The sequence below is a fragment of the Moschus berezovskii genome, chromosome 1, assembly GCF_049115385.1.
Source record: "Moschus berezovskii isolate FMDL1 chromosome 1, NW_MosBer_1.0, whole genome shotgun sequence".
Lineage (NCBI taxonomy): Eukaryota > Metazoa > Chordata > Mammalia > Artiodactyla > Moschidae > Moschus > Moschus berezovskii.
The window spans coordinates 88,720,698-88,745,731 of NC_142460.1; the positions used below are offsets into that span (position 1 = coordinate 88,720,698).

The 25,034-nt window shown below is 38.7% G+C and overlaps 1 protein-coding gene across 1 annotated transcript in view; it reads left to right on the forward strand.

Annotated features, from left to right (window-relative positions):
• SLC49A4 (solute carrier family 49 member 4) overlaps nt 1-25,034 on the forward strand; it is an 89,968-nt gene that overhangs the window by 46,929 nt on the left and 18,005 nt on the right. Inside the window, exons 5-7 of the mRNA XM_055394839.2 lie at nt 5,394-5,502; nt 14,349-14,416; nt 18,002-18,129. Of these exons, the coding sequence (XP_055250814.2) occupies nt 5,394-5,502; nt 14,349-14,416; nt 18,002-18,129 (305 nt within the window). The remainder of the gene's footprint in view (nt 1-5,393; nt 5,503-14,348; nt 14,417-18,001; nt 18,130-25,034) is intronic.

Here is a 25,034-nt window from a genome sequence, read left to right on the forward strand (position 1 = left end):
TTCTTTGGAAAACAGACCTTGCACAGCATTGCTGGATCATCAGCTATTTTAAGCTGAATTTGCCAAGTATTGTCAAATTGCTCTAAAAAAATGCCTACACTTGTCTCTACTTCCATCAGCAATGCCCATTTTCCTATATGCTTGCCAAACTTGGCATTATCCATCTTTCTCATTTTCACTAGTCTGCTGCTGAGTCACTTCAGTCGTGTCCGACTCTGTGTGACCCCATAGACGGAAGCCCACCAGGCTCCCCCATCCCTGGGATTCTCCAGGCAAGAACACTGGAGTGGGTTGCCATTTCCTTCTCCATCCACTAGTCTAGTGGATAAAAATAAATATATCTTTTGTTTAATATTCATTTTCTGGTTATTAGTACGTCTGAGACTCTCATGTAGTTGTTTGCCATTTAGGTTTCATCTACTGTAAATTCCTCTTCATAGATTCTACCCATGTCTCACTGGTAGTTTCTGTCTTTTTCTTAGCAATTTACATATTCTATATATAAATTCCCTGTTGATTTTTAAAAGTTCAAATATCTATTCCCACTATGTCATCTGTTTACTGGTTTTCTCAGTGAATGTCTTATTTATAACTTCCTGTTCTTTTTCTTTCACATTTACTTGTTTAGTCTGCCTAGACTCCATGTTAGTATATGGTGTTAAATACCGGGAGGTTTTTCCTCTCCGTAAAATGAACTAGTACCATTCACTAAACAGTCCTCAGCCATTTGATTTTTGTAGTGCCAGCTATATTGTAGGTTGAGTTTCTGTGTCTTGGGTCTCTTTTTTCCTTCATTGTTCTCTTTGTTCTTGAGCAAATACTTACATTTATTACTCTGGATGTGCAGTTTGTCTTAATATCTGGTAGGACTTCCTTTTTCACATTTTTCAAGGATGAGTTAGCTTTCCAAGGACTTTTATTTTCCCACATGAACTTTATTCTTCAGTTCAGTTCAGTTCATTCACTCAGTCGTGTCCGACTCTTTGCGACCCCATGAGTCACAGCACACTAGGCCTCCCTGTCCATCACCAACTCCCGGAGTTCGAGCGTCGGTGATGCCATCCAGCCATATCATTCTCTGTTGTCCCCTTCTCCTCCTGCCCCCAATCCCTCCCAGCATCAGAGTCTTTTCCAGTGAGTCAGCTCTTCGTATTAGGTGACCAAAGTATTGGAGCTTCAGCTTCAGCATTAGTCCTTCCAGTGAACACCCAACAATGATCTCCTTTAGAATGGATTGGTTGGATTTCCTTGCAGTCCGATGGACTCTCAAGAATCTTCTCCAACACCACAGTTCAAAAGCCTCAATTCTTTGGCACTCAGCTTTCTTCACAGTCCAACTCTCACATCCATACATGACCAATGGAAAAACCATAGCATTGACCAGACGGACCTTTGTTGGCAAAGTAATGTCTCTGCTTTTTAATATGTTGTCTAGGTTGGTCATAACTTTCCTTCCAAGGAGTAAGCGTCTTTTAATTTCATGGCTGCAGTCACCATCTGTTGTGATTTTGGAGCCCAGAAAAATAAAGTCAGCCACTGTTTCCACTGTTTCCCCATCTATTTGCTGTGAAGTGATGGGACCAGATGCCATGATCTTTGTTTTCTGAATGTTGAGCTTCAAGCCAACTTTTTCACTCTCCTCAAGAGGCTTTTGAGTTCCTCTTCACTTTCTGCCATAAGGGTGGTGTCATCTGCATATCTGAGGTTATTGATATTTCTCCCGGCAATCTTGATTCCAGCTTGTGCTTCCTCCAGCCCAGCATTCCTCATGATGTACTCTGCATAGAAGTTAAATAAGCAGGGTGACAATATACAGCCTTGACGAACTCCTTTTCCTATTTGGAACCAGTCTGTTGTTCCATGTCCAGTTCTGACTGTTGCTTCCTAACCTGCATAGATTTCTCAAGAGGCAGGTCAGGTGGTCTGGTATTCCCATCTCTTTCAGAATGTTCCACAGCTTATTGTGATCCACACAGTCAAAGGCTTTGGCATAGTCAAATGAAGCAGAAATAGATGTTTTTCTGGAACTCTCTTGCTTTTTCCATGATCCAGCGGATGTTGGCACTTTGATCTCTGGTTCCTCTGCCTTTTCAAAAACCAGCTTTAACATCTGGAAGTTCACGGTTCACGAATTGCTGAAGCCTGGCTTGGAGAATTTTGAGCATGACTTTACTAGCGTGTGAGATGAGTGCAATTGTGCAGTAGTTTGCGCATTCTTTGGCATTGCCTTTCTTTGGGATTGGAATGAAGACGGACCTTTTCCAGTCCTGTGGCCACTGCTGAGTTTTCCAAATTTGCTGGCATATTGAGTGCAGCACTTTCACAGCATCATCTTTCAGGATTTGAAATAGCTCAACTGGAATTCCATCACCTCCAGTAGCTTTGTTCGTAGTGATGCTTTCTAAGGCCCACTTGACTTCACATTCCAAGATGTCTGGCTGTAGATCAGTGATCACACCATCGTGATTATCTTGGTCGTGAAGATCTTTTTTGTACAGTTCTTCATTCTTGCCACCTCTTCTTAATATCTTCTGCTTCTGTTAAGTCCATACCGTTTCTGTCCTTTATCGAGCCCATCTTTGCATGAAATGTTCCCTTGGTATCTCTAATTTTCTTGAAGAAATCTCTTGTCTTTCTTATTTTGTTGTTTTCCTCTATTTCTTTGCATTGGTCACTGAGGAAGGCTTTCTTATCTCTCCTTGCTATTCTTTGGAACTCTGCATTCAGATGCTTATATCTTTCCTTTTCTCCTTTGCTTTTCACTTCTCTTCTTTTCACAGCTATTTGTAAGGCCTCCTCAGACAGCCATTTTGCTTGTTTGCATTTCTTTTCCATGGGGATGGTCTTGGTCCCTGTCTCCTGTACAATGTCACGAACCTCCGTCCAGAGTTCATCAGGCACTCTATCAATCAGATCTAGTCCCTTAAATCTATTTCTCACTTCCACTGTATACTCATAAGGGATTTGATTGAGGTCATATCTGAATGGTCTAGTGGTTTTCCCTACTTTCTTCAATTTAAGTTTGAATTTGGCAATAAGGAGTTCATGATCTGAGCCACAGTCAGCTCCTGGTCTTGTTTTTGCTAACTGTATACAGCTTCTCCATCTTTGGCTGCAAAGAATATAATCAGTCTGATTGCAGTGTTGACCATCTGGTGATATCCATGTGTAGAGTCTTCTCTTGTGTTGTTGGAAGAGGGTGTTTGCTATGACCAGTGCGTTCTCTTGGCAAAACTCTATTAGCCTTTGCCCTGCTTCATTCCGTGCTCCAAGGCCAAATTTGCCTGTTACTCCAGGTGTTTCTTGACTTCCTAGTTTTGCATTCCAGTCCCCTATAATGAAAAGGACATCTTTTTTGGGTGTTAGTTCTAAAAGGTCTTGTAGGTCTTCATAGAACCGTTCAACTTCAGCTTCTTCAGCGTTACTGGTTGGGGCGTAGGCTTGGATTACTGTAATATTTAATGGTTTGCCTTGGAAACGAACAGAAATCATTCTGTCATTTTTTAGATTGCATCCAAGTACTGCATTTCGGACTCTTTTGTTGACCAGGATGGCTACTCCATTTCTTCTAAGGGATTCCTGCCCACAGTAGTAGATATAATGGTCATCTGAGTTAAATTCACCCATTCCAGTCCATTTTAGTTCACTGATTCCTAGAATGTCTACATTCACTCTTGTCATATCCTGTTTGACCACTTCCAATTTGCCTTGATTCATGGACCTAACATTCCAGGTTCCTATGCAATATTGCTGTTTACAGCATCGGACCTTGCTTCTATCACCAGTCGCATCCACAACTGGATATTGTTTTTGCTCTGGCTCCATCCCTTCATTCTTTCTAGAGTTATTTCCCCACTGATCACCAGTATCATACTGGGCACCTACCAACCTGGGAAATTCCTCATTCAGTATCCTATCATTTTGCCTTTCCATACTGTTCATGGGGTTCTCAAGGCAAGTATACTGAAGTGGTTTGCCATTCCCTTCTCCAGTGGACCACATTCTGTCAGACCTCTCCACCATGACCCACCCGACTTGGGTGGCCCCACGTGACATGGCTTAGTTTCATTGAGTTAGACAAGGCTGTGGTCTGTGTGATCAGATTGACTAGTTTTCTGTGATTATGATTTCAGTGTGTCTGCCCTCTTATGCCCTCTCGCAATACCTACCATCTTATTTGGGTTTCTCTTACCTTGGTCGTGGGGTATCTCTTCACAGCTGCTTTAGCAAAGCACAGCCGCTGTACCTTACCTTGGACGAGGGGTATCTCCTCACGGCCGCCCCTTCTTAGATTTCTTTTAAAAATTCACCCGGAATTTTAATTGTGACTGCATTGAATTATAGATGAGTTGGTGGTAACTTGACAGCATGGACTCTGTTTCCGTTTATTTAAATCATCTTCTGTGCCCTCCTGTGTTCCCCCCTCTACCCATAGAGATCTTGGGTCTTCCTGGTTTATTCCTAGATATTTTATAGTTTAGAAATTTTTTTAAAGCTGTTGTAAATGATATCTAACTCTTATTACATTTTAAAATTAAACTTTATTATGAGATAATTATAGATTCACATGCAGTTGTAAGAAATAATACAAAGAAATAACATGGGCCCTTTACCCAGTTTCCCCCAGTGGTAACATCTTACAAAACTATAGTGCAGTATCACAACCAGAAAATTAACACTGATATTGTAAAGATACAGTACATTTCCATCATCACAAGGATCCCACCTATTGCCCTTTTATAGCCACACCTACTTCCCCCCAACTCTACTCTGTAACCCTTGACAACCAGCTAATCTGTTTCCCATTACCATAATGTCACTTCAGGAATGTTATATAAATTGAGTCATACAGTACATAAAATTTTGGCATTAACTTTTTTTTCATCCACCATAATTCTCTGGAGATTCATCCAGTTTGTTTTGTGTATTGGTAGTTACTCTTTTTTATTGCTCAGTTGTATTCTGTGGTTTGGATCTAGACAGTTTGTTTAAATGTTCATTAATCTTTTTTTCCCTCCACCTGTTCATCAGAAGAAACAGTAATGTATCTTTACAAATAAGAGCTTTAAAAAAAAAAATGATGGTACCTACTCATTCTATGAAATATTGTTGGTAATTCATCTATATAATAAACAGTGACATTTTAAAATAATGTGAACAAAAACCTTTCTTATAAATAAATAATAAAATAAAAATATAAATAATGTGAATGAAAACCATTATTCTTATAAAATAAAAAATTTAAGGAACTTCAAATTTATTAAACTGACAAATATTGTCTATTTCTGATTCTGGTGTTCCAGTTTCCAAATGACTTAAGTTTTTCATGAGTAAGAGTTTAAATTCTAGATTTTGAACTTGTAATAATATTTTCTTTTTCTTCTCTTTTACAGCAATTTGAGATTTTTGATGATTGCTTTAGCGTATGCCATACCACTTGGTGTATTTGCTGGCTGGTCTGGAGTTCTGGACTTAATCTTAACACCAGTGCATGTCAGCCAAGTAAGCATTTTATTTCTTTATGTCTTGTAGGTATTTTTAGTTCACTGAAATTCTGAGTATTGTCTACCTATTCTTACATTTAGCTTCAATGCCTAGGTAAAACATTATCCTATATCACTGCCACAAAAGGAAGATCTTTATGAAATAGTTATAAACAATATTGATTTTCTTCCTGGATTTTGTTAACCACCATGAATTTCACATATGATTAATGATGCTAACAAAAGAAAAATAAAGAATGAAAAAATCTTAGGATCCTTGATTCTTGGTTTATAAAGATGAAGATCCCATCATTAAATACAAGGCTCATACATCTAATTCCTCACTTTCTCTTCAGTCTCAGTATCTCATGTCCTTAAAAATAACCATTTCATCTGTATGCTTGATGACATCCATTCCTTCTCCTTGCTTCCAAATAGCATGGTAGAAAGGGGTAGAGAGACTAGAAAGGTCAAATGGAAGAAATCTAGCACACTGATCATTGTATGAATAAGCAACAACTTTTCCAATCTTCTTTTGATGAACATTTGGAATGTCTACATCTAGGCTGTCATAAACAGTGCTGTATGGATATTTTCATATCTTGGGGCACTTCTGTATACATTCCTACTCGATATCTATCTAGGAATGGAATTGCTAGTTACAGGGTGTGCCTCCTTTGATAGATGATGCCAAACTCCTCCAAAGTAATTGTTTTAGTTTATAGTCCTACCAGCGGTACATGAAATTTCTCCTTGCTGCATATCATTACCAGCACTTGGCAGTGTTAATCTTTTTAAATTTAGATGTGCTGATGACTGTGCAGTTGTATGCCCTTGTGGTGACTTTCATGACAGCTTTTTAAGTGACATCCTTTTTTTTATGGCACACCTGTTCAAGTTTCTTGCCCACTGCCTGGCTGCCTTTTTCTTACTGATTTGTAAAGAGGAGAGCTGTGTGAAAGTGGTCTCCCCAGGAAGGCTTGGCTGAGGAATGGACTGCACACGTCAAAGGCAAAGCTGCCACAGACTTATTAGAGAGACTGCTGTGGGGTGGAGAGCTAGGACAAATACAGTAGAGGGCAAGCATGCAGGACCCTTGGAGTTCTGGCCCAGCCAGAGGGCTAAGACCTCATTAACAACTTGTTGATATCTTAGGCTTCTGTTGAGACACCAGAAAGAACAAACTTTAGAATCAAGGACCATCCCCTCAATAGAGTAAAGCGTATTCTTCTTGGACCCACCATGAACAAAACCTAAAACCAAGCCCTGACAAAAATCTGCAGAGGACGTGATTTGAAGATTGAAGCCTGCCAAGTGAAAGGAACTTGAGAAACAACTTGGTTTCTAATATTCTTCACTAATAAAGTGCAAAATTGAGCTTACACAAGTTCAAAGTGATCAGCCATTAATTGAATGGTACTAACTCAAAAATCAACTATCTTAGACAAGATAATCCAGAATCTCTATATTGTATCATCCACAACATATTGTAGACAATTTTTTAAAAATTAGACATACAAAGAAATAGAAAAATATGGTTCTTATTTAAAAACAAAAACAAAAGATGTAGTCAATAGAAACCAATTTGGAGATAGTCTAGGTGTTGGATTTAGCAGGCAGAAATGGTATTGCCAAAGTACAGTAGCCTCTAGTCACATGTGGCTATTTATTTGAATAGTTTAAACTAAGATCATGGCATCTGGTCCCATCACTTCATGGCAAATAGATGGGGAAACAGTGGAAACAGTGGCTGACTTTATTTTTCTGGGCTGCAGAATCACTGCAGATGGTGATTGCAGCCATGAAATTAAAAGACGCTTACTCCTTGGAAGGAAAGTTATGATCAACCTAGATAGCATATTAAAAAGCAGAGACATTACTTTGCCAGCAAAGGTCCGTCTAGTCAAGGCTATGGTTTTTCCAGTGGTCATGTATGGATGTGAGAGTCGGGCTGTAAAGAAAGCTGAGTGCTGAAGAATTGATGCTTTTGAACTGTGGTGTTGGTGCTGAAGAATTGATGCTTTTGAACTGTGGTGTTGGTGAAGACTCTTGAGAGTCCCTTGGACTGCAAGGAGATCCAACCAGTCCATCCTAAAGGAGATCAGTCCAGGGTGTTCATTGGTGGGACTGATGTTGAAGCTTAAACTCCAATACTTTGGCCACCTGATGCGAAGAGCTAACTCATTTGAAAAGACCTTGATGCTGGGAAAGATTGAGGACAGGAGGAGAAGGGGACGACAGAAGATGAGATGGTTGGATGGCATCACTGACTCAATGGACATGGGTTTGGATTGGTAATGGACAGGGAGGCCTGGCGTGCTGTGATTCATGGGGTCGCAAAGAGTCGGACACGACTGAGCGACTGAACTGAACTGAAACTAGCTGAAATAAAATTAAAATGAAAAATTAACTTCCTCAATAGCACCAACCACTTTTCAAGTGCTCGTGGCCACATGCAACGTACAGGTACCAATTGGACAGTGTTGACATAGAATATTTCCATCATCATAGAAAGTTCTGTTGAACAGTGCTGTTCTGGAAACTTGTTATTTCTGTCACATTTAAACCTAGAATTGAATTGTGTACTTGTTATAAGGGAGGGATTAAATTTCTTTTTTCCCAGATAGTTCTTCATTAACCTAACACCAATTTTTGAAAAGATCGTTCTTTCCCCATTACTCTACAGTGTCATCTTTGTCATAATGAAATGCCCTTATGTGCATGGATGTTTCTAAATTATTTTTTCCTCTAGTCTGTTTATCTGTCTCTTTGCCAATACCAAATTGTCTCAAGTATTTTAGTTTTATAATAAGTTTTAGTGTCTAGTAGAATAAATACTCTTTGAGATTTTGATTAGAATTTTATGAATCTCTAGGCCAGTTGGAAAATTAACTTTTTTGTAATAGTAAGTCTTCAAAATCATGATCATTATATCTCTCATTTACTTACCTAATGTCTCTCTAAAATCTCTTTTCTGCAGAAACACCTTCTATATATTTGTTAGATTTATGACCAGGTATTTGATGTTTTCTGAAGCTATTATAATTGGTAACTTTAAAAATCTTACTTTTTGTTGGCTGGCATGTAGAAATATAGCTGGTTTTTGAAAGTGATTGAAGTATAGCTCATCTTATATTCAGCAACCTTATTAAATTAACTTATTCATTTATCCATAGATATTTTCACCTCTCTGCATACATCCCATGTCAGTTGTAGCTAATGACAGTTAGATGGAGAAAAATACATTTAATAAAATTCAACACTGAGATAATCATCTGGTCTTTCTCTTTTAAACTGCAGATATGGTGAATTGCATTTGTTGATTACAAAATGTTGAACTACCTTGCATTTCTGTACTAAATCCATTTTGTCAGTGAGTTATTATAGTTTTTATATATCACTGAATTCAGTTTGCTTGCATTTTGTTTAGGATTTTTTGCATGTATGTTCCTGAATGAGATTAGTCTATAATTTTTTTTTGTCTTGTCCTGCCATTTCAATTTTAGTATCAAGATTTTGCTAGTCTCTGAAAAGAACTTCTGAAATGTTTCCTCTTTTTCTGTTATTGAAAGAGTTTATGTAAGTTTGGTGGTGTGGGGATTTTATTTTTTCATAAATATTTGGTAGATTTCGCTGATAAAGCCATCTAGTTTTCTTGTGATACTGTTTTTCCTTCATTTCAGTCTGATAATCTTTGTGTTTTAATTGGAATATTTAGTCCATTTGCAGTTAATGCAGTTATTGATAGATCTGAGTCTAGATCTACCACCTTATTATTGGTTTTAGTTTTTTTTCCAATCTAGTCTATCCTTTTTCTCTTCTTTCTCCTGGATTAAGTATTTTTTCCTACTCTGTTTTCCCTTTTTATTAGGTTAGTAGTTTTAGTCTCTTACTATTTAGTGGTTATCCTAGAGGGTACAGAATGTACATTTCACTTATTAACATCTATTATAGACTAGAACTTTCACCTCTTCCAGGACTGTCCAAGGTCCTCAGAACCCTTTCATTCCATCTAAGCCTCAACCATGTGTGTATGCTTAGTCGCTGAGTCCTGTCACTCAGTCTTTGCGACCCCATAGACAGTAGCCCACGAGGGTCCTCTGTCCATGGGATTATCCTGGCAAGAATACTGGAATGGGTTGCCATTGCCCCCTCCAGAGGATCTTCCAGACCCAGGGATCAAACCCACGTCTTCTGCAGCTCCTGCTTTGCAGGCAGATTCTTTACCACTGAGTCACCTGAGAGGCCCACAGAGGAGTATTGCGTTCCGTTCTGTCGCTCAGTCGTGTCCGACTCTTTGCGACCCCGTGGACTGTAGCCTACCAGGCTTCTCCGTCCATGGGATTCTCCAGGCAAGAATACTGGAGTGGGTTACCATTTCCTTCTCCAGGGGATCTTCCCAACCCAGGGATCAAACCCGGGTCTCCTGCATTGGAGGCAGACGCTTTAACCTCTGAGCCACCAGAGAAGCCCGGCGGAGTATTACTCAGCCACAAAAGAGAATTAATTCTGCCATTTGCAACAACATGGATATACCTAGATAATATTATGCTTGGTGAAGTAAGTCAGATCACTTATATGCAGAATCAAAAAAATATTACAAATGAATGTATATGCAAAACAGAAACAGACTCACATATAGAAAACAAACTAGTGGTTACCAAAAGGAAGAAGAAAATGGGGAGAAATAAATTGGGGTATGGGACTAAGAAATACTGCTATGTATAAAATAGGTAATCAACAGGATATATTTTATAGCACAGGGAATTAGAGCCATTATTTTGTAATAACTTTTAGTGGAATATAATCGACTCGATGGACATGAGTTTGAGTGAACTCCGGGAGTTGGCGATGGACAAGGAGGCCTGGCATGCAGTGGTTCATGGGGTCTCAGAGAGTTGGACACGACTGAGCGACTGAACTGAACTGAAACTGTAAAAATACTGAATCACCTGAAACTCATATAATACTGTAAATCAAGTATGCTTCAATGTAAAAAATAAGAATAGGTAATAAGGAGATCAGTCCTGGGTGTTCATTGGAAGGACTGATGTTGAAGCTGAAACTCCAGTACTTTGGCCACCTGATGCGAAGCGCTGACTCATTGGAAAAGACCCTGATGCTGGGAAAGATTGAGGGCAGGAGGAGAAGGGGACAACAGAGGATGAGATGGTTGGATGGCATCACTGACTCAATAGATATGGGTTTGGGTGGACTCTGGGAGTTGGTGATGAACAGGGAGGTCTGGCATGCTGCAGTTCATGGGGTCGCAAAGAGTCGGACATGACTGAACAACTGAACTGAACTGAAAAAAACAATTCAAAATGAAACACATTTATTCTGCTCAAGGTTTGTAGGACTTCTTGAATCTATGGCTTGATGTCTCATCAGTTTCAAAAATTCTTAGCCATTGTCCCTTCAAAGCTTATGTTTCATTTTCTCTTTCTCTTTCCTTCAGTAATTCTAACCATATGTGTTCTACTTTCACACTTCTTTCCTATGTCTTTTACTCTCTGTTCTGAATTTTCTATCCTTTGCCTTTCTCTGTTCAAACTGAATATTTTACCTAGCTTTTCTTCCAACTTATAATTTCAGTTTTCAACTCTAATATGCTGTTAAACTCACCTATGAGTTAATTTCAACTATTATGTTCTTAAGTTATAAAATTTTTATTCGATGCTTTTTCATAGTTTCCAAATTTCTGTAGAAATGCTTGATCTTGTCTTTTATTGCTTTTGAAACTATTAAAAATAGTTATTTGAAGTCTATATTTCCTAATCCCTTTATCTAGATCCCTTGTAGGCCTCTTTATATTTGTGATATTCATTCATGTTTTCTTATGTGTTCAGTTATTTTTGACTGAGTGCTCAACATAGTATATGAAAAGTTGTAGTGATAACTTAAGCTTGAAATGGTGTTCTTTTCCTCTAGAAAGTACTTATGTTTTTTCTTAGGAGTCTAAGGATCCAGTTTCAAGAATTGAGATCATTTAAAACTGAGTTTTAGTCCCTCAGAATATGTTTCCATTTCTTTCTTTTTCTTTTTTTTTTAAAGTTCCATTTCTTATTTACACCACTCTTAGGCATGGTAGTGGTTTAGTTGCTAAGTCGTATTTGACTCTTGCGACCACATTTATTGTAGCCCGCCAGGCTCCTTCCGTCCATGGGATTTCCCAGGCAGGAATTTTGGAGTGGGTTGCCATTTCCTTCTCCAGGGGATCTTCTTGACCCAGGAATTGAACCCCAGTCTCCTGCATTGCAGGCAGATTCTTTACCAGCTAAGCCACCAGGGAAACCTGCTGTTAGATATAGTCCCTGGCTAAAGCCTGGGGTTTTCTACAAGGCCAACCACCTAAGAGCAGGCCTCAAACTCACTCTTTTTTTTCTTCCTAGATTCATGAGGCTGTCAGGAGTTTTTCAGCCCCTTAGCTACCTTTTCTGAAATCAGTAGACACACCCCTAAGGAAAAAGTGCCCCCAAATACCTGGGCTTCCTTCTCATCTTATATCATGGTTCCAGAATTATGAATTACTTTCTTGACTCTCTACTGCCTTCAGACATATTTCCCACTCCAGATTTTCTGCTTTGCAACCAGAAAATTAACCCAAGTTACCTAGTGTATCTTTACTATAAGGAGAAAACCTTTTAATTTCCTCTCTTTCTGGATGGCAAGTATTCCAAGCATACTCAGCTTCAGGAAGGAAAAGTGTAGCACCCATTCAGATGATGCTGATTTTGTAGATCTTATGATTCATGTTACAAAGCCTGAGAAGCCCTTCCAAGTGTCTCTCTGTACAAACTCTTAAGAGATACAGAGACTATGAATCATACCAGGTATTAAATAAAATGAAATTTAAAATTAAAAACAGATCTTCTGGGTTGGTGGACACATAGACACCCACCAATTAATTTGGACACTCCAAAATTAATTAATTAAATTCAAGCAAAGAAAAAATTAATTAATTATTGGGGAGGATGTTACTAACTAAAGCAAATATCATGAATAGAGAAACCAGAAAACGGCCTGAGAGGACCAGGGTTAGTACAGTCAGATACACAGTGGTTCTTCACCTGATTCAGGACCCCAGTGACCTAGAGGATAGATAAGAATGTTTATGGGAACTTCATACTATAACAGGCCTCAGTCCATAGTGTTAATAAATGCTAAATTCAAGAAGAGGGGCAGTTCTGAAGAACAGAGAATTCTCTTGCCCCACATGCCAGTAGTATGAAAGAAAAAATGTAGAGATGATTTAAGTTTCTGGTGTTGTTTTTCTCCAGGGAACATTTATCTTTGCTTCTGGCACCAGACACTGGTAGAGCAAGATTTGTGTAAAGTTATTGTAATACTAAGAGTAGGCTAAGAATCCCAAAATTCTGAGACTGAAGAAGACATTTGTTTCTCATTCACATAGCTATCTAGGACAGTTTACCTAATAATCTAGGACAGTTGTTCACAGTTTGGATTGCTCTCTTGCTTACACTGATTTAGACACCTAGGTCGCTTCCACTTTGAAGCTCTTCTATCTCCTAGCGCCTTGCATTATATGCATGGGTGAAGATGACTGACCGTCCAGATTCCAGCTGGCAAAGAGGGAAAGAAAGCATTGGAGGAGGCATACAGTTGCCTTCTAGGTTCTAGCCTAGAGATGGCACACCTCACTTTTTTCCACTTCCATTAATGAGAACTTACTTAGTCATGTGTCCCATGTAGCTGAATATGGGCTAGAACATGTAAACTAGCTAAATGCCCTGCAGGATAAGATATAATATATTTTGGTGGACAGCTGACCAGTTCTGTCACATGTGTAATGAAAAATATGACTAGAAACATAATAAGAGATACAATTTAGTTTGGGTAGCTCCCAAGTGCCAGGGCAAGTTTGGACTTTGTCCTATAACCACAAAGAAAGCCAGTAACTGTTTCTGAGCTGGGAAGTGGAATGATTGAAATAATTATTCTGGAAATAGCGGGCAAAAAGATTGCTAGTACGGGAGTCCAGAAGTACAAAATAAGAAAATAAGCAATTGTGATGCCCATGATGGGGAAGGAGGAAAAGAAGACAAAATGCACCAGTATTGTTCAGAACACATGGAATGTCAAATATTGACAACTAACAGGTATTGGGTACTTTGCATTGATTAACTTATTTAATTCTCAGAAAAACCCTCATTATCCCCATCCTACTAATGAGAAAACTGAGACATGGGGTGTGCTTTGAGACAGAAACCAAGTCATAGTAAGAGTTAAAGCTACATGAGTGATTAGGAAACGTAGGCAGCATTTGTAGATTGCTCTGAGTAAGTTTGTCCCTGAAGGTAGGGAAGAGACGAGACGTTAGATGACGCAGAAACATCATCAGGTAACAACCACAGCTCTAACCTTTATTGAGCACTTCCTGTATGTTGACTGGTGATCTTACGGTTTGTGTGCAAGTTAACTCATGTCCATGTTACAGGTAAGAAGACCTAATTTGCCCAGAGTCACAAAGCTAGTAAATGACAGGGCTAGAAATGTTTTCTTGAGTAGAACGAGCTGTCCATTTGAAATCCAGCTCAAATTCTTTGTCTCCTCAGGTACTCAACCTGTTTTCTCTCTCTCTCCCACCCTCTCCCCTCTTTTTCCCCCACTCATCTGTGTTCTCTTAATACATTTTGCCTTGTACCAGACATTTTAGCACTTAATTATTGCCTAGTAGTTTCCTGGTATTTATTTAGATAAGTTTGTATTAACTAGTCACACATGAATCCTTTCTTTTGATTCATTTTCTTAAATTAACATACTGATTAAAGACGATTTTTTCCATGCCTTCTAAACTGCAACATGATGATCTTGTATTAAATGTGTCTGCCACTTTCTTAACAGGTAGATGCTGGTTGGATTGGATTTTGGTCCATAGTTGGAGGCTGTGTTGTTGGAATAGCTATGGCAAGGTGAGAATATTTTACAGTAAACATGTGAGCGAGCAGAATAAAAAAAAAGCCCAAAGGGAAACTCAGCTACCCTAGATAAACATTAACATCATTGGAAGGACTGATGCTAAAGCTGAAACTGCAATACTTTGGCCACCTCATGCAACGAGTTGACTCACTGGAAAAGATTCTGATGCTGGGAAAGGTTAGGGGTGGGAGGAGAAGGGGACGACCGAGAATGAGATGGCTGGATGGCATCACCAACTCTGTGGACATGAGTTTGAGTGAACTCCGGGAGTTGGTGATGGACAGGGAGGCCTGGCGTGCTGCGATTCATGGGGTATCGGAGAGTCGGACATGACTGAGCGACTGAACTGAACTGAACTGAAAACAGGCAGAAGTCAAAAAAAGGACGCTTGTTCAGGGTATAAGAAAATCCACATGCAGTAGGTAGAATTTGCTGCTACAAGAAACCTTCTCAGGAGTCCACTGTAAAATGTTCGTGGAGACTAGAGATGTATTTCCAATGTATTAAGCTTCCTCTTTCCATATTTTTAAAGAACAGCATCTACAAATGGGACTCAAGGAAAGATGATACAATAATAAAGGCAGATTTATAGTTACCAGAAGTGGAAAAGAATTGAAGAGAATCATTCATAAGAGCATATCTAGAATTTTCCTTGAAAAGTCAGTATCCTGATTAGCAAATATTTATTTCTTGTCTTTTTTGACAAGTATGACCCTATGGTTATCCCATTTTGATGAAAAATGCCCATAAAGACTGAGTTTCATCAAACTCTCTTTAATGTTAATGCAATATGACAACACATTTTTAGAATGAGTCAGAATAAGGGGAAAATCTCATTTATTCTAAAAGAAAAAGAATGAAAATGTCACTCATGTAGGTGACTACCTGTAAAACTACTCTTGGTGTTTCCAGTGAGATAATATTCATTCACTTTCCAAATCATTTTACCCTGTTTAATCAAAAACAAAATTGGGTAATCAACTTTACCAGGAAGGGAAGAATCTAACTACATATTTGGGGAAATCAAGTAAGATACGTGAAGCACCTAACTGTCTAAATACTTAAACATAGTTGACACAGGATAATATTATATCTAGACCTTACAGTTTGCATAGTGTTTCTGGGCTAATAAAAGAGTAAATTGACTCTTATTTCTAAGTCACTTTTTCTGAGGTTTTTATAAGTTAGGAAATATAATAAAATCAAAAAGCTAAAGAAGAATATGAGCACAGCTATTTGTATGACATCACTGCACTGATACTATCACTTTTGATAAGAATCCTATCTATTTTTTCTAATTAAATCTCCAAACCAAAGATAGTGAGTCATCATTTACCAAATCCTTTTCTGAGCATCACATTGGTCAAAGAGGGACACATTATGTATCAGAAATGACATCTTATATGTGCCTTTCTCTGTATTTTTTCTACAAACCCTTAATTTTAACTTTATGGAAATAGAACTAGAGGGAAAAATTAGAATGAGGACATTTCTGTTTTTAAATTGTTGAAATGGAAATTTTAAAAAAGTACAGCCCTTACTCTGGAATCCAAAGTCAATTGTAATATCTCCTAAGCCTACAATCAGTTTTTAAATTATATTCCAAACAGCCTTTTTGGGGTCCTTAGAATGGAATCTCCTTATAGACATGAGTGCTTTAGGTGGCTGTTTTTTCATGTGTGTGATTATGTTACTAAAGGTTGGGCTTCCCTGGTGGTTCAGATGGTAAAGAGTATGCCTGTGATGCCGAAGACCCAGGTTCGATCCCTGCGTAGGGAAGATCCCCCTGGTGGAGAATTACATGGACACAGGAGCCTGGCAGGCTACAGTCCATGGCATTGCAAGGAGTCAGACACAACTGAGAGACTAACACTTTCGTTTTCACACACTACTAAAGGTTAATACTAAAGGTACTACTTTGGTCTTAACAGTACACTTTGATGGTATTAGCCCATTTGAAAGGACTGGGTCTCCAAAATTGGTGGACCAGAGTGGTCAGTTTAGTCTTATGCGATCAGGCCCTGAAAAACTTACTAACTGTTCAACTTTACTCCACTGGTTGTACCCAAAAACTGTTTTATTCTCTCATACCAGCCATCTGCCTATCTCAGCAGTAAGTTCATGCCACATCACTCAATATAAACCAAAAAAGTAATGAGCATAGAATTAAAACAAAGCTTTTGAATTTTCTTGAGGAGCATTTCCATCAAGCTGTGAAACATTTTTCAGAGTACATAAGAATTTTCTTTTTGTCAACTTTCATAGGCGAGAACTAACCAGTCACCAGGCAAAGGTGCATCCATTTTTCCCGCCAAAAGATGGCATCAGCTCTCATAGGAAGTCGTTTTAGTCTAGATAACACTTTACAAACAAGATTAACCACGTCATGTCAAATAAGTGCAAAATGAAAGAGAATATTGCAAGTCATATCATTACAATAGAAATTAAAATCTATTTTACAAAAGCAAAGAGAAAACATGGTAAATGTTATATTTGTGATAGGATCAGTTTTTGTACAGTAGGAACAATTCTGAAGGACAGAGTAAGTTGTGTACAGGCAGAGCCAGACAGTTGTGCTTATACAGTCAGTGGTTCATCAGCAGATAAGCAAAAACAGTTGGCAAATGGACAGGTTTTTGGTCATGACTAAATAGTAAGTATCTCTACCAGGAATTTCATGTTAATTCAAGACAAAGGATTTTTGAGAACTTAAAATGCTATGAAACATTATGAACAAATTTTGTAGAATAAATGCACCATTCTAGAGGTATGTTCTTGCTCTTACAAACCTTACAGTCTGATAGGGAAGAAAAACAATAAATGCAAAAGCAAGAGATATTTCAATAAATACTGTGGAGAAAATAAAGAGTGTGAGGACGGGTTGGGGAGGGCTTTCTCCATGAGCATGGAGAGCCTTCCTGAACTGAGACCTGAATGACCTAAGGAGTAAGTAGGAGTAAGTCATGTGACAGTCTGGAAATGCCAGCGTTCCAGGACGGGCAGAAGCTACAGCTGCCATGGGAAACAACCTTCGTATGTAGGAGAAGCAGAAGCAGGGCTGTGCAAGTGAAGAACAGTAAGGCAAAGGCAAAGTGGAGGCAGAAACCAGATCACATAGGAAGGACCCCACAGGCTCTGATGTAAGGATTTATATTTGGCTCTAAGTGACTTTGAATTTTGGGAGAGCTGTCTTTGTAAGTTTTTATCAACGTTGGCCCATTTTCTAAGACTAGGATATTTTGTACTCATTGTAGGATGTTTGGAAATTATAGAAAAATATATAAAGAAAGTAAAAGTGGCAACTAAAAACTAAGAATCTATCCTGTAACATTAATATATACATAATAGAGATCACATTTTATGTTTTTTATAAATGGAAAAAATCACAGAGCAACATTTATCACATACAGATACTCATGCACACAAACACATAAAATGTTATCAGTTTTTAAAAGCATAAAAACTTTTAAAAGAATGCATTGAAATTTTTCAAGATATTATTGTTTAATGAAAGTGTGTCATTGATGTAAAGAGTATTTTAAAAATCAGGCTAGGATTAATACATTGTTTCTTTTCAGGTTTGCAGATTTTATCAGGGGTATGCTGAAACTAATTCTGCTCCTCCTGTTTTCTGGGGCTACACTCTCATCCACGTGGTTTACCCTGACCTGTTTGAACAGCATCACACACCTGCCTTTAACCACAGGTAAACACAGACTGCTTTGAATTTTGAATGAATATTTTCAGCTTATAAAAGCATATATACACTGACAGTAGGGCTTTTTCCATAATCAATTGTTCAGTTCATTTCAGTCGCTCAGTCGTGTCTGATTCTTTGCGACCGCATGAATCACAGCATGCCAGGCCTCCCTGTCCATCACCAACTCCCAGAGTACACTCAGACTCATGCCCATCGAGTCGGAGATGCCATCCAGCCATCTCATTCTCTGTCGTCCCCTTCTTCTCCTGCCCCGAATCCCTCCCAGCATCAGAGTCTTTTCCAGTGAGTCAACTCGTCGCATGAGGTGGCCAAAGTATTGGAGCTTCAGCATCAGTCCTACCCAGGACTGATCTCCTTTAGAATGGACTGGTTGGATCTCCTTGCAGTCCGATGGACTCTCAAGAGTCTTCTCCAACACCACAGTTCAAAAGCATCAACTCTTCGGTGATCAGCTCTCTTCACAGTCCCAACTCTCACATCCATACATGACCACTGGAAAAACCATAGCCTTGACTAGATGGACCTTGGTTGACAAAGTAATGTCTCTGCTTTTTAATATGCTATTTAGGTTGGTCATAACTACTTGTTAGATATACAGAAAAGGTCTCCCTTGTCCAGCCGACAGACCATAATCCCATCTAAGAAGGAACTGAAAATATTCCCATTGGTATTTTGCATTTGGAAATGTATAATATTTTGCCTAAGCTTACATAGCTTGGAAAGTCATATCAGAGCATAATACAAAAATTTTTATCTTCTGTATAGCCATTACATCATTGTTAAACAGGAAGGAAAATGAACAAAGGCAAAAAGCTATGTTTCAAGTACACACCAGTAAAATTCTTTGAATGAGCACCTATAGGTTTATTTTATATTTAAGCTTTTAAAAACTTTTTATTCAATCTATATAAAGTAAAAACAGAATGAAAAAAAAAAAGTTCACTATTTCTCCCACCCCTGACCTCTTGCAGCCACCAGTCTGTTCTCTGTTTCTGTGAGCTTGGTTTTTTTTGGTTTTTGTTTTTTTGTTTGTTTTTAATTCCACATATAAGAGGGATCATACAGTATTTGTCTTTCTGTGTCTGACTTACTTCACTTAGCATAATATCCTCAAGATTAAAACATGTCACAGATGGTAAGATTTTGTTCTTTATGCCTGAGTAATATTCTATTGCATATATATTCCACAATTTACCCATTGTTAGGATTAGGTTGCTTCCATATCTTGGCTACTATAAATAATGCTGCAATGAACATGGGACTGTGGATATCCTTTTGAGCTAATCATTTCAGTTCCTCAGATAAAAAATGAGATTGCTGGATCAAATGGTAGTTCTAATTTTAGTTTTTTGAGGAACCTAAGTACTGTTTTCCATAGTGGCTGCACTAATTTGCATCCCCACCAACAGTACACAGGGTTTGCTTTTCTACACGTCCTTACCAAAACTTCTTATTTCTTATCTTATTGGTGATAGCCATTCTGACAGGTGTGGAGTGATATCTCATTGCGATTTTGATTCATGTTTCTCTGATGATTAATGATACTGAGTTTCTTTTACATGTCTGTTGGCCATCTGATGCTGAAGCTGAAACTGCAATACTTTGGCCACCTCATGCGACGAGTTGACTCACTGGAAAAGACTCTGATGCTGGGAAAGGTTGGGGGCGGGAGGAGAAGGGGACGACCGAGAATGAGATGGCTGGATGGCATCACCGACTCTGTGGACATGAGTTTGAGTGTACTCCGGGAGTTGGTGATGGACAGGGAGGCCTGGCGTGCTGTGATTCATGGGGTCGCAGAGAGTCGGACACGACTGAGCGACTGAACTGAACTGAACTGGCCATCTGTATGTCTTTGGAAAAATGAGTGTTCAGATCTTATGCCCATTTTTTATTGCATTGTCTGCTTTTTTTTTTATTGCATTGTCTGCTTTTTAGTACTGAACTGTATGAATTCTTGGTATATTTTAGATATTAGCCCCTTATCAGATAAATGGTTTGCAATTATTTTCTTCCATTCAGTAGGTTGCCTGTTCATTTGTTGATAGCTTCCTTTGCTGTGCAGGAGCTTTTTAATTTGATGTAGTCTCAGTTGTTAATTTTCACTGTTGTTCTTTTGGTGTCAGAATCAAAAAATTATTGCCAAGACCTGTGTCGAGGAGCTTACTGTCTCTTTTATATTCTAGGAGTTTAATGGTTTCAGGTCTTATGGATTCAAGTTATGATTTCAAGGTTTTATGGATTCAAATCTTTGATTCATTTTGTGTTAATTTTTGCATATGGTGTAAGATAGTGATCCAATTTCATTCTTTTCCTTGTGGTTGTACCGTTTTGCCAATATCATTTATTGAAGAGGCTATTCTTCTCCATTATATATTCCTGGCTTTTTTGTTGTAAATTAATTGACTGTAAGTGTACAGGTTTTATTCTGGGCTGTTTTGTTCCACTGATCTGTGTCTGTATTTTTATGCCAGTACCATACTATTTTAATTACCTTAGCTTTGTTATATAGTTTGAAATCAGGGCATGTGATGCCTCCAGCTTTGTTCCTTTTTTCAAGATTGCTTTAGCTATCCAGGATCTTCTGCATTTCCTCACAAATTTTAGGATTGTTTGTTCTATTTAGATTGTAAAAAATGCCATTGGAAGTTTGATAGCTATTGCATTGAATCTGTACATTGCTTTGGGTAGTATGGATGTTTTATCAATAGTTATTCTTCCAGTCTATGAGCACGGACTATCTGTCCACTTGTTTGGGTCTTCTTCAGTTTCTTTAATTAATGTCATGTAGTTTTCAGTATCGGAGAAGGCAATGGCAAGCCACTCCAGTACTCTCGCCGAGAAAATCCCATGGATGGAGGAGCCTGGTAGGCTGCAGTCCTTGGGGTCGCTATGGGTCGGACATGACTGAGCGACTTCACTTTCACTTTTCACTTTCACACATTGGAGAAGGAAATGGCAACCCACTCCAGTGTTCTTGCCTGGAGAATCCCAGGGACGGGGGAGCCTGGTGGGCTTCCGTCTATGGGGTCACACAGAGTCGGACATGACTGAAGTGACTTAGCAGCAGTTTTCAGTATACAGACCTTTCACCTCCTTGGTTAAACTTATTCCTAGATATTTTATTCTTTTGTTATAATTGTAAATGGGATTTTTTCCTCTTTTCTTGTTCAGATAGTTTATTACTAGTGTAGAGAAATGCAGGGTTTTGTGTTGATCTTGTAGCCTACAATTTTACTAAATTTATTGGTTCTAACAGTTTTTTGGTGGCGTCTTCAGGATTTTCTATGGATAATATCATGTCATCTGCAGATAGTGTCAGTTTTGCTTCTTCCTTCCCTGTTTGGATGCCTTTTTTTTCCTTGCCCAATTGCTGTGACTGGGACTTCCAAATACTATGTTGAATAAAAGTGGGGAGAGTGGGCATCCTTGACTTGTTCCTGATCTTACAGGAAAGACTTTCAGCTTTTTACGTTAACTGTGATCTTGTCATATATAGCCTTTGTTACGTTGAGATACATTCTCTCTATACCCTCTTTGTTAAAAGTTTTCATCATAAATGGATGTTGAATTTTGTCAAGTGCTTTTTCTCTCTCTATCAAGATGACCACATGGTTTTTCACTCTTCATTTTGTTAACATGGTGGTTAACATTAACTGATTTGCAGATGTTGCACCAGTCTTGGATTCTTCGAATAAATCCCACTTGATCATGGTTTATGATCATTTTAATTTATTGTTAAATTTGGTTTACTAATATTTTGTTGAGGGTTTTTGCATCTGTATTCAGCAGGGATATTTGTCTGTAATTTTCTTTTTTTGTGGCATCCTTGTTTGGTTTTGGTATCAGGGTGATGTTGGCCTTTTAAAATGTATTTAGAAATTTCCCCCTCTTCTATTTTTTGGACAAGTTTGAAAAGGAATTGTGTTAGTTCTCCTTTGAAAGTTTGGTAGAATTCACTAGTGAAGGCTTTTGGTCATAGACTTTTGTTTGTTGAGAGGTTTTTGATTATTGATCCAGTCGTTTTTGCTAGCAACTGATCTGTTCAGATTTTCTATTACATCATGATTCAGGCTTGGTAGGTTGTATATTTCTAGGAATTTACCCATTTCTTCTAGGTTGTCTGTTTTTATAATTGTATCATAGTAGTCTCTTATCCTTTGTGTTTCTGATATCAATTATAACATCTCTTCCATTTCTGATTTTATTTGAGTCCTCTCTTTTTTTTCTTGGTGAGGTTAGCCAAGGAATGCAATATTGGCAATTTACATATTATTAGCTCATCCAGTTGACCTGAAACATTTATAACTGCAGTTGTTTCTGATTGTTATTAGTTTCATTTGGGAATCTATATTAATCTTTCCATGGCTGCTATTAATAAGTTACCTCAAATGTTGTTGTTCAGTTGCTAAGTCATGCCTGACTCTTTGCGACCCCATGAACAGCAGCATGCCGGGCTTCTGTGTCCATCACTAACTCCCTGAGTTTCCTCAAACTCATGTACATTGATTCGGTGATGCCATCCAACCATCTCATCCTCTGTTGCTCCTTCTCCACTTGCCCACAAATTCCCCCAGCATCAGGGTCTTTTCCAGTGAGTCAACTTTTCACATCAGGTGGCCAAAGTATTGGAACTTCAGCTTCAGCATCATTCCTTCCAATGAATATTCAGGGTTGATTTCCTTTAAGATTGATTGGTTTGATCTTGCAGTCCAAGGAACTCTCAAGAGTCTTCTCCAGCACCACAGTCCAAAAGTGTCAATTCTTTGGCCTTCAGCCTTCTTTATGGTCCAGCTCTCACATCCATACATGACTACTGGAAAAACCATACCGCAAATGTAGTGACTTTAAAAAAGCAACACAAAGTTATTATCTTACATTTCTGTAAGTGAGAAGTGAGCTTGAATCTCACTCGGCTAAAGTCAAATTGTGGGCAGACTCTAGGGAAGAATTTGTTTCCTTGCCTTCTCTAACTTCTAGAGGCTGCCTACATCCCTTCACTTGTGGCTCCCTTCCTCTGTCTGTAAAGCTGGCAATAGCAGGTCAAGTCCTCATACTGCATCATCTGTTTCTTCCTTACAAATCATTCCTTCCTTCATCGTTTGTTCCTTCCTTCCCTCTGAATATCATATTCTGCCTCCTTCCACTTTTAAGGATACTTGTGATTACATTGGGTTTACCTGGATAATCCAAGATAATCTTCCAGTTTTAAAGTCAGCTGATTAGTATCCTTAATTCCATCTGCAGCCTGAATCCTTTTTTGCCATGTTAACATATTCACAGATTCCAGGATCTAACACATGAATATCTTTTAGGGGAAGGAGGGGACATTATTCTGCCTGCCACAGGATCTTTTTAGAATTACTTTGACAGATTATTTTATAAGCCAAGAGGGCTCTGTTGTTTCTTCTTTGCTTTAACAAAAGATTGTTTAAAATACATATCTTTTATTCCATTTGCAAGTAATATTCAGCCACTTTTTAGATTATATGTTTAATTATGGGATTATTTGTTATAAAGGTAGACTGTAGGCTTATTTATTGTAACAAGCACTTATATGGATAGGAATATAGGAGAGTCTGAGATGGCTCTATGGGGACCTGTTAACCAGTGGCATGAACGTTCCATGCGACTCCATGCATAAGAGGATAATTCCTTTTGGCTGCATGTAATTAATGTGTGAGGAAGGCTGATCGCCGAAGAATCGATGCTTTTGAACTGTGGTGTTGGAGAAGACTCTTGAGAGTCCCTTACACTGCAAGGAGATCCAACCAGTCCATTCTAAAGGAGATCAATCCGGATGTTCATTGGAGGGACTGATGCTAAAGCTGAAACTGCAATACTTTGGCCACCTCATGCGATGAGTTGACTCATTGGAAAAGACTCTGATGCTGGGAAAGGTTGGGGGCGGGAGGAGAAGGGGACGACGGAGAATGAGATGGCTGGATGGCATCACCGACTCTGTGGACATGAGTTTGAGTGTACTCCGGGAGTTGGTGATGGACAGGGAGGCCTGGCGTGCTGTAATTCATGGGGTCGCGGAGAGTCGGACACGACTGAGCGACTGAACTGAACTGAACTGAATTAATGTATATTATATATCCCAAGTTGGATTTACATGCTCTGTAATAAAAAGATCAGAAGTTTGCACATCAGTCAGTCGGTCAGTCAGTTCATTCGCTCAGTTGTGTCTGACTCTGCAACCCCATGAATCACAGCACGCCAGGCCTCCCTGTCCATCACCAACTCCCGGAGTTCACTCAAACTCATGTCCACAGAGTCGGTGATGCCATCCAGCCATCTCATTCTCCGTTGTCCCCTTCTCCTCCTGCCCCCAATCCCTCCCAGCATCAGAGTCTTTTCCAGTGAGTCAACTCTTCGCATGAGGTGGCCAAAGTATTGGAGTTTCAGCTTTAGCATCAGTCCTTCCAATGAACATCAGAGGTATCAAATCTTTCAAAGACAACCATTTATTTAGGAGTGAGTGTAGTGACAATAGGGCAGTGGGATAAAATATACCCACCATTACTAGACTGTACCAACCCAGCTGTGGCTATTTAAAAATGAAATAAAAATCCATTTCTTTTAATAGGTGGATATTATTTTTTTGATGGCCACTAAATTACTAAGACATATGTATATATATATATATATTTATTTATTAAATTGTTTGAGTGTAGATGGACAGGGAGGCCTGGCGTGCTGCGGTTCATGGAATCGCAAAGAGTCGGACACAACTGAGCAACAGAACTGAACTGAACTGAACCATGTAATTAACAGAATTGTTAGCTATTTTCTTTGACTTTGAGGCAACACTAAAATATTACTGAGATACAAATGGTGCTGAGAAGGAAGATTGGAAACCTCTGCTCTGTACATCCTGCTAGTAT